The 9,582-nt window shown below is 39.3% G+C and overlaps 1 protein-coding gene across 1 annotated transcript; it reads left to right on the forward strand.

The window, feature by feature from the left end:
* The first annotated feature begins 994 nt into the window (after positions 1-994).
* On the forward strand, positions 995-8,802 carry LOC124292759 (myosin-4). The gene is made up of 11 exons (XM_046730594.1): positions 995-1,088; positions 3,519-3,640; positions 3,935-4,258; positions 4,348-4,449; positions 5,387-5,572; positions 5,642-5,777; positions 6,309-6,414; positions 6,594-6,950; positions 7,025-7,169; positions 8,033-8,188; positions 8,584-8,802. The coding sequence occupies exons 1-11, from the start codon at positions 995-997 to the stop codon at positions 8,800-8,802; spliced, it is 1,947 nt and encodes a 648-aa protein (XP_046586550.1).
* Positions 8,803-9,582: the final 780 nt, after the last annotated feature.

The following is a 9,582-nucleotide window of genomic DNA, read 5'->3' on the forward strand; positions in this document are numbered from 1 at the left end:
GCTCGTTTCTTTTTTCCCTTCGACTATCGCCGCGTGTGATATCGACTGACATCTCTGCAACTCGTACCGAATGCATGTTTATATTATTCGTCTCATATCCACATCGGCAGCAATTACATGTATATATTCAACAGCGGAGTTACAGCTTTAAAGCTGACGATTAGCCGCTACGAGCGATTGATAGATATTTTAATTGAGCCATTACTCGCACAAGACCATTTCAATCTGTAATTGTATTGCAGCCCTGCAGAATGGATACTGATATGCCCTTTTACTTTTTTCGACCGTGATTCGAAATTTGCTCTGAAATTAATATCGCCGTCAGGATTTTTGCTCGAATTTAATACAGATCCATTTTCAAATCTTATTGTGATGAAAAATTTCAAAAAGGAATATCAACGACTCGCTCGATTAAAGAAGATTAATTTAGTTAGGTAAATAAATGCACTGAGAGAATTTTTTAGTTCCGGTTACCGCTGAGTCGTTAACTATTTTCATTTTTTACCACAATCGAAAAATATAGTTCTAGGTACAAAATGAAAATTAGTTTTGTAGCTGTTACCAGAAAGTCTAGTATCCGTTACTACTCTTTCTTATTACGATCACTGTTGCTATATTTTCTTGTAACTGTTGCAAAAATTTATTGCTTGTGCAACAATAAATTGACGTTAAAGCCTTATTTAACTAAAAAAGTAGAGTAAACCTCAGAAACTGATTTTGAGTTGCAATTACCAAAAAAGGATCGACGCTAGCGCAAAATGTTTACGCGTACCTCGTTTTTCGTAATTCCAACAATATTCAAACAGTTTTTTTTTTAACGATACCTCTTTTACTGAATTTTTCTAGTTACTGTAACAAATGAAATGTTTCTCAGTGTGTATCGAATACTTGAACCCCTCGTCTCCTAGACAACGGGAAAAGCTCTGTTAACTCGATAATCCACGATTTGAACTCCGAGGTGAAATAAGGCGAGTGTACAGGTGAAATCCCGAGGATGGCGGACCCGCTAGTGCAAACAGCAAAGGAAAGCAAGCTGACTGCTCTCAACAAGAAGATAATCGAAATCAAGAAAAAGATACAGTTGTCAGGTAAAAATTAAACCTTAAGCCGTCGTTTAGACTGAGCAAAAAATTGTTCCGATCCAGTTTTCCAATATGAAACTTCATTAAACTTTCGTCTTAAAAGAATCTGGTCTCGTAGGAGAAGAGAAAAAAATTAACAAGGAATGTCTTTGGTTACGATGCAACTTCGTAGCGAGATCTAATCAGCTTCGCAGAATCGTATACATATAGGGCTTGCGATCCGACTGTCGCATTTATTTTCTTTCTCTCTCTCTCTCTCTCTCTCTCTCTGTCTCAACAGTCGGACGAATTAGCGTCGAATAGAAGACATACAGATGCGTGTAACATACAAACATAACTCGAGTTAATGAGAGTAATTAGAGCAGCGGACGAAACGCGCACAACGCTTCGCACTCTCGTGTTTATTACGGGATCGAGGTATAATCGCCCGCCACTGTTCTTTTTTCAAAGAGTGCTGGTCTATCCGTCCTTTTGTAATACATAATAATAATGACCAAAAATAATCGATTATTTTTTCCCCATTGATCGAGTATAATCGATGATTTTTCAAACTCGATTAATAGACCGAATCCATTATTCTTCCTCACAATCGGCTTTCGTTTTTTGTTCTCATGAACGACGCAATAGAATATCAATTTATGTGATTAGAGAATCGATTATTATGATTATCTTACTTACTAAGTACACTTTGATGTAATAAGTAAAATATAAATGAATATTTTCGTCTCATGCTGAAAAATATTTTGAATATAAACTATAAATTGTCAAAAAACTTTTACGCTCTTAAGACTACATACTGAAATTTAAGAAATTTTTCTTTCAAAAACTACGAAATAACCGATTAATCGATCAATTATTATCCATTCGATCGAATCGTGTTAGATTATTTTTTGATCCGATTATTTTTAGCTTAGTGGCCATCTCTAATCTGTATTACCGACAGGTTCAGAAAGTTGAGTATTTTCGACCAGGTATATTTTCATCTCCAGAATAATCGACTCTCTGCGTAAACTTTGGTAAATCGTTTATTTTATATTCACATTTGTGTGGTCCACAAAAAATACTATAATAAATTATAAATTTTCAGCTGTTATATTCACTTGATTTGAGATAGTATAACGCTATACTCATGGATTCTAAATCATCTAAATCTCATTGACCTTTGAATTTTCTCTTCAATTTCCAAGGTAAACTGATTCGCATAATGCAATTCTCGATCATCGCTGCCGCCTGCGCGACTGTCGCAAAATCAATCGAGAGCAATTAATTATAAATTCAGAAGCAATGGAGCGCAAACATTCTATTCATAAGTTGTCACCCAGCCCTGCAGCCTGCAGCACTTCGTCGACAGATCCTATCGGCCATCTCAGCAAGATCATATTTATGCGCCTTGATACCATAAGTCGAGAGTCTCAGGTCAAAGGGTCGCCCTTCTGTATACCAGCAAACTCCGGCTGTTCTTCAGCCTTAGGCTTCTCCCACACCGAAACGCAGCCCTCACTGAGAAAAATTTTTAGTACCGGTTACCGCTCAGTCCTTACCTATTTTCATTTTCTTACCACAATCGAAACATATAGTTCCAGGTACAAAATGAAAATTAGTTTTGTAACTATTACCAGAAAGTCTAGTATCCGTTACTATTCTTTCTCATTCAAAAAAGTAGAGTAAACCGAACAAACTGATTTTGCGTTGCAATTACCAAAAAAGGATCGACGATAGCACGCAAAATGTTTACGTGTACCTTGTTTTTCGTAATTCCAACGATATTCAAACAGTTCCTTTTAACGATACCTGTTTTACTGAATTTTTCGAGTTGCTATAACAAATGAAATTTTTCTCGGTGCTAATTCGTTTCTCAAATTCGTACCGTTCTTGGTTTTAATCATCGAAACAGTTTTATCTCCGCATCGCGTATCCAACTCTGATTCAAATCCAAACTTCTTATAATCCAGAATCAAATTATAAACTTTGAAATGTATTGAATGAGCTCGTTTTTCATTTGTCAGTATAATTTGTGGTATAAGTATTATTACCGCATCAGAACGGAACAAATTTTGGACTGATCCGATTACTTGACTTCCGAGAACAGGCAATATCATTGCACGGTGAACACTCCTTGAGTATCTAGGGAACCAGGAGGTTCAAACGACATAACCGAGGATACGGCACGAGCGGTTTTCATCGAAGAACAATTGTCGACGGTGCATAGAAGTCCCGGAGGACACGTTTCCCGTCGTCCCGGACGCGTGACAGGTCGTGGCTACTTGCCCGACGTCCAGATCTCGGTTTGTGCTTGTTTCACGTTCCTATCGATGCTTCCTTCCTGCGTCAGTTACGTAGATACGAGTATACGAGCATAAATCAGTCCGCGACATCGGTTTCTGGTCTGCATCAAAGAGCTCGGATCAGGGTGAATTCTTGATCATGCTATTTCAGAGGGACAGCGGAAGGCTTGCTTCGAGGAGTGCGATGCGCAGAAGAAGGAGAACGCCGAGAAGGTCGCCAGGCTCAAGAAGGAAGTCAAAGAGCTTCAAGTCACCTTTGCCAAAGCTAAGAATGTTAGTCCGTCTCTCATACGTACGTATAGGTATGCATAACTAGGCATACACGCGGCGAGAGTCGGGTGATTTGTTTACAACTACAGATTGCGTTGTAAACACATTTTTCCACGCTACTAAAAAACTTCTGCGAACTTGAGAATCGAGATTGCGGACGGTTGGAGGAAATCTTTGAACTTGTATTTTGCCAGTAGTGGAAAAAATATTTCAACACCGTAAAAAAGTCAATGGATTCGTTGGTAAACAGGAAAACTGGTTTTTTGACACGTTTCACGAACAAGGTAACATTTCAAGACTATAGTATGGAATCTTGGTGTAAAAGAAATGAGTAAAGATGCCGAACAATTTATGAATTTGTTTAATATGCGCTTGACTCTCGCCAACGTGCGAGTCGTAAAGAGGGTGTCGAATCCTTTCAGGCACCATGACAATGACATTCTCAATCTCCTCTTTATGACTAAGGAACAAGAGGCTGCTGATACGGAGGCTCTGAGAGGACAGGATCAGTCATTGAGCAGCGTGAAGAGAAAGAACCTGGCTGAGGCGATAGCTGGTCTGGACGAAGACATCATCCGTCTACGCAAAAAGCTCGACTTGATCCGGTACGAAAGCGACAAGGTACTGCAGAACGTGTGCAGAACGAAATCTTGTAACAGTATGATGAATTCTCGAGGCTGACGATTACACACGATCTTTCACCTTCGCAGCAACAAAAAAAGCTAACCGGACTTCTGCAGGAGTATGAGGAGCTCATGAGCGGTACTGTTCAAAAGTTCACGGAGCAAAAAGTGGAAAACCCCGTGAAAAAGGTTTTCACCATGAAATTATTCCGTGTATATGGGTAGTTAGCGTTAAATTGGAACTATCGGCCATCACGTCATGGTCAGAAACATGTTCAAGGCTTTATGGTAGTTCTTGAATACTTGTTGACACGCAGTGATCTTGAACAGGTATTCAAACAGTCACCAGCGAGCCGAGAGTTTTGTTTTCTGATGCATTAATTGGCACCACATATGCATCAATCTTTTGGTGGTCTTCCTTGGTAAGGGCTGGGTATTATTAGAAATACACATGTCTCCCTGTAATTTGTCTTTCCGAAAATATGAGAGCGTTTTGAATTATATTCTACGAATAAACGGCATGGAACTACAGTGCTTGCGATACATCTTTTCAATAAGTACGACTATCTGAATCTAGTAATGATCTTCGAAACTGCAGTTTTCTGTAATTGAAGAATCCTTCTTTAAATGAGATACTTGTCTACCATCGTCTGTACTAGTTACACGATTATTTTCAGATGGTGGAATGTTGACGGGATATCATCAACGATAGAACGTAACATAAATGACTATATTATTAATAACATAAGCAACTGGATATTCTTATGCAAAATAATACCTATTTACAAAATGAACTGACAAGCAACAAGGCGTACCTAAGTTATTAGAAAAAATACGAATACAATATTATACTTTATATAACTCGTTTCAAAAACCTGTTTTACATCTTTCATTTTAAATATAATGGATGTAAATGTTTCCATTTTCTATTCGAAACGCATTTATAAAAGTACGTTACCCAGCCCTGCCTCTGACGACAGATATTTCATCGTTCGCGTATTTTCATATAGTATACAAGATAATCGTGATTATTCGCTTTGAGTAATTACAGCGCGAAGAAGGGCGCTGGAATCAGTGATGCAGTGAAATGGTTATGGTACCTAACCGTTTAAATTCCTTTTACCAGAAAATCATACGACTAGAGAATCAGCTGCAACGGATCCACGTGATGCAAATGGAGGCTGACACGGTGCGAAAGAAATACAGAGGCGTCCGATCCAGTCTGAAGGCGGACGCGGCGTTGTACGCATCCTCCTTACAGATAGTCGAGGAGCAAATTCAAGAGCAGAAATCAGAAATACGTCGACTACAGGTAAAATTAAACTTCGGTAATGGCGTTGGAGCCAGAGATTGCTCACGTCCTCCAATCTCTGATCCACAGGACGTGAAGGAGGAGGCGATTCACCTACGCGACATTACCAAGGGAACACTGATGAAGCAAGAGGTCGAAGCGATGAACACTTCGAAACAGCGTGACGGCGTTATATTAGACTACAGGTTTGACACTGACAAGGAAGGTATACCAGGTCGATCTATCCGATTTGATTTCTTTTGTAATATGTTATAGTAGACTAAAGACTAAGCAGCACGTATTTTTTTTTATCTGCCATTAAACACTTTAAGGGGGTGAAAACACCCTCCAAAGTAAGGCATGTCAAGATACGACCTGGCAGTTTTTTTTTTTTTTTTTGTTTTTTGTTTTTACTTTACTTGAGAAAATTGCATTTTTCATTTCTCGTTGTGAGAAAACTTTTCCAGTTGGATTGGTTACAAAATATTATATCTTGTGAATGAAACCATCAAATTTTCCCTTGACATGCCTTACTTTGGAGGGTGGTTTAATCCCGTTAAGGTGTTTAATGGTAGATAAAAAGAAATTCGTGTCGCTTAGTCTTTAGTTTACTATAACGTATTACAGAAGAAATCAAATCGGAGAGACTGGCCTGGGATACCTTCCTGTGAGAATTAAGGAAACCTTTGCGATCGACTTTAATAAAACCAATTCGCCATTTTGAGGCTTAAAATTTACAAATCTAATTCAAAATCAGCGACAATAAAAACTCCTAGGGTCATATCAGGTGAAAATAACTTCGGACGATTATCATATGGGCGCAGATCGAAAAGGAAGAGCGAAAAAGTTAGACAATATCAAAGGTTTAATGTTTAAAGGTATAAAAACACGTGTAGAATAATTTCACCCACTCTGCAAATCTGCAAATTGCTGTGAATATCGGTTCTCTTTAGTTCGAACCTGTGCAAGTTCTTGCTAGAGAATACCTCAAAATGACGGGATTGCCGGGAAACGTTGAAGTTGAAACTTAGTTACCACACAGGCAAAGGGTTGAGGACCGAAGGCTGGAGCTGGAGCGACTGGAGAGAATGATATTCCCAACGGGACGACCGGTTGTGCGGGAGGATTCCAGCCTTCAGGACGATCAGTCAGGAAAAATGCCGGGCAAGGAGAGCACGCAGTATTTAGAAGAGTCCTTCGACAGGCTCAAAGACGCCACGGGTGTGTCGAGAACCGAGGATGTCCTGAACAGGTTTCTCAGTCAGAAGGCGACGAAAGATAAACTACAGAAAATGCGGGTGGCGGCTGAGAACGAGAAGATCACCCTGGAGCGAAAGAGGCAGCAACTCATGGCCGAAATCGAGAAGCAGAAGTTTTCGGAAACGAAAGATTCCGAACAGTAAGTAGGATGAAGCAGCAAACAAAGTTCCCACTGAGAAACACAATTGCAACCTATCATTTTGCGTTCGTCAGGAATGCTGAAGAGTTGGAACACTTCAACCGCCAAATCGCCGAGCAGGTTCAGCGTCAGGAGAAGGCGCTGACTGAGAATAAACGAGTCCAAGAACTCTTGATGGAAGTGAACAGTACACTTTGGTTGCTCTGTGACAAGCTGAGGGTAACGTCGATGCTTTTTTGATACGTAAATCAGAGTTTAGATCATATGCAATGCGTCATCTGGTGGAAAAAAGTTAAACTAATGCAATCAGGCTTACAGCTGACCGTTGATCGTGTTTTTTCGCGTGTGGATGGTAGAACAGGTATACAATTGATTGCGTTTTATTAATTTATGTAACATGAGTTATTTGAAATCCCAAGAATCACGATTTCCGTCCATAAACTTACAAAGTTAGGTTATGCGGTGATTAAATGACGCCAATAATCAGGGCTCTGACGTTATGAACACATTTTCCAATAAGTGACGCTTTTAGGGGCTCGTCTTGAACTTGTTGCGTATGACTTGGTGTTGAGTATCCTGTCCAAAGTTGTTGGTGAAAACATATACCTGCAATCGCATAGACCGAGGAGGATACCCACACCAAATTTATTCTAAATACGTTAGCGAGTTCGCGTTTCGAAGTGGTAGCTGGAAAACCAATAGAACCGATACATCCAGTCGGCGGCTATCGTTTACTTTGTAATGTTTGTTTTCGATCTGGATGCAGAGGTGCTAATGCAGCCTGCACCCAAGAAGGTGAGAATTACAAGGATAGAAGTGAAGGAGAGGTAAAATGCGCTTGGAGAACAAGCTTTGCGCATAAGATGGCGGAGTGGAAAGGCCTCGATGGATCATTTTTTTTTTAATCTTTCCCTCGAGCGCTCCGCCTACCTTCTATGAATTCTCGAATCCGTTGGTCGATTCAAAGACAACGTGAAAACGAGTCGTGAGAGCGGTGAAATGCATTCTTCCCAAAAGAAAAAAAAATCGAAATGGCGATCGACGCATGCTAACTGATAATTTTTTATTTACACGCATTACAGGACGTCAGCCTTACACCGATACCGGAAAAAGTCGGAAGTATCGACGATGTTTTTGAACTTCTGGACGTCCTTCAGGAAAAGGTCGAGGCCACAATCGAGCTCGCCGGAGTTTTGGAAAAGAACGTTGAGGTCTTCGAAGATTTAGCGGGCGAGCAGGTGAGTTGTACAAATTTGATCGGTCTGGTGTGACCATTTCAAATATACCTACTTCAATTAGAATCATATTTCGTTTGTATCGGTGTTAAATGTTAACGAGGTCTTCAAGGCACTGATGTATCGCTTTCTTCGGTAAGGTTCGTTAAACTGACCATGAAACTTCGGGGGGGTTCAAAACACCGAGGAGCCTTTTTCTTTCTCTTTATTCCTTTGAAATCGTTTTGAGAAATCATCTGAAATATCTACAGAAACCATTGGAATGAAATAAAATTTCTGCAATGGAATCCTGTAAAATATTTCGAAACCATTTGAAATCCTTCGAAATCACTTGAAATGCGGATTATCATGGCCTTGAATATTTAGGTACATAACACTTTACTTTTCAATCCTGGCAGATTGAAACGGTATCGACGAGTGCGTCGGAGGATGGAAAGATGAAAGATATCGACGATCGTCCGTTCTTCCCGACATTTCCGTCAGCCTCAACGCCAGCAGCTCCAGCGCCGCCGTCGGAGGACGAGGAAGAAGTTCCAACTCGCAGTGTCCTTAAACGCCAGGCCCAGTTGCTAGTCGATACGAAGAGTCGAAGAAAGGGATTCAATTTTAGGAGATAGAAACGTTATTGGTAAGTTTTTTCCTGATTTACTGAATAATGAAAATGCCACACATCTTTTATAATAAGAAAAAAAACCCGAAGCTTCGCAATGCGTCAAGTTTTCGTAATGATAATAATTAAAAAAAAAACAGAGATAGAAATAAAAAGGAATTAAGTAAGTATAATGTATTTAATTTACATATTGCTTACAACAAAGATAAATACATACTACAATATGAAAGTTTGAACATTGTAAATTTTATTTAAAAAAAGAAAAGAAAAACAAGAAGATGATGAACAGAAGAAACGCATTTTTTGTCTATATATATATGTACAAGCTTACATTGTTAAATAGAAAGCTTACAAAGACCTGTGTATCAAATCTGTTGCATCTCGTGCTCCAAAAACCTACAGGAAGCTTTTTGGAAATTTATTATTATCGGGTCAGCTTCTCTTTCCAGCCTCTGGTATTAGATTTTTCTCAACTATCTAGTCCCGTCATTTTGTCTTATTTATATTATGATATTTATACCTTAAAATCAAATATTTACACATGATACTGGCAGTAAGTTTTCTCCTAAGATTTATACGTACATAATTGTTCCAGCTTATCTTCGCTTAACCCGACCGTCGAACAGCTAAATCCCTGAATCGAGAATCAAATGTGAAATTTTGTTTTTCACACACGTTTACTTGAAACAAGGTCTCCGTTTTTACTACCTGACATCATCACAGGGTGAATGTTATAATTGTTAAATTTTATTCGCAAACTGGACAAGCCTCGTCTGGAGCGTGGATA

This window comes from Neodiprion lecontei, chromosome 2, assembly GCF_021901455.1.
Source record: "Neodiprion lecontei isolate iyNeoLeco1 chromosome 2, iyNeoLeco1.1, whole genome shotgun sequence".
Classification (NCBI taxonomy): Eukaryota; Metazoa; Arthropoda; class Insecta; order Hymenoptera; family Diprionidae; genus Neodiprion; species Neodiprion lecontei.

Bases quoted from the DNA above. Each gene is read 5' to 3' on its own strand.
- LOC124292759 (XM_046730594.1), top strand. From the start codon at position 995: ATGGCGGACCCGCTAGTGCAAACAGCAAAGGAAAGCAAGCTGACTGCT. The intron at 5,778-6,308 runs GTATACCAGGTC...ATTCAAAATCAG, and splicing joins GTTTGACACTGACAAGGAAG to CGACAATAAAAACTCCTAGG. The intron at 8,189-8,583 runs GTGAGTTGTACA...CAATCCTGGCAG, and splicing joins AAGATTTAGCGGGCGAGCAG to ATTGAAACGGTATCGACGAG.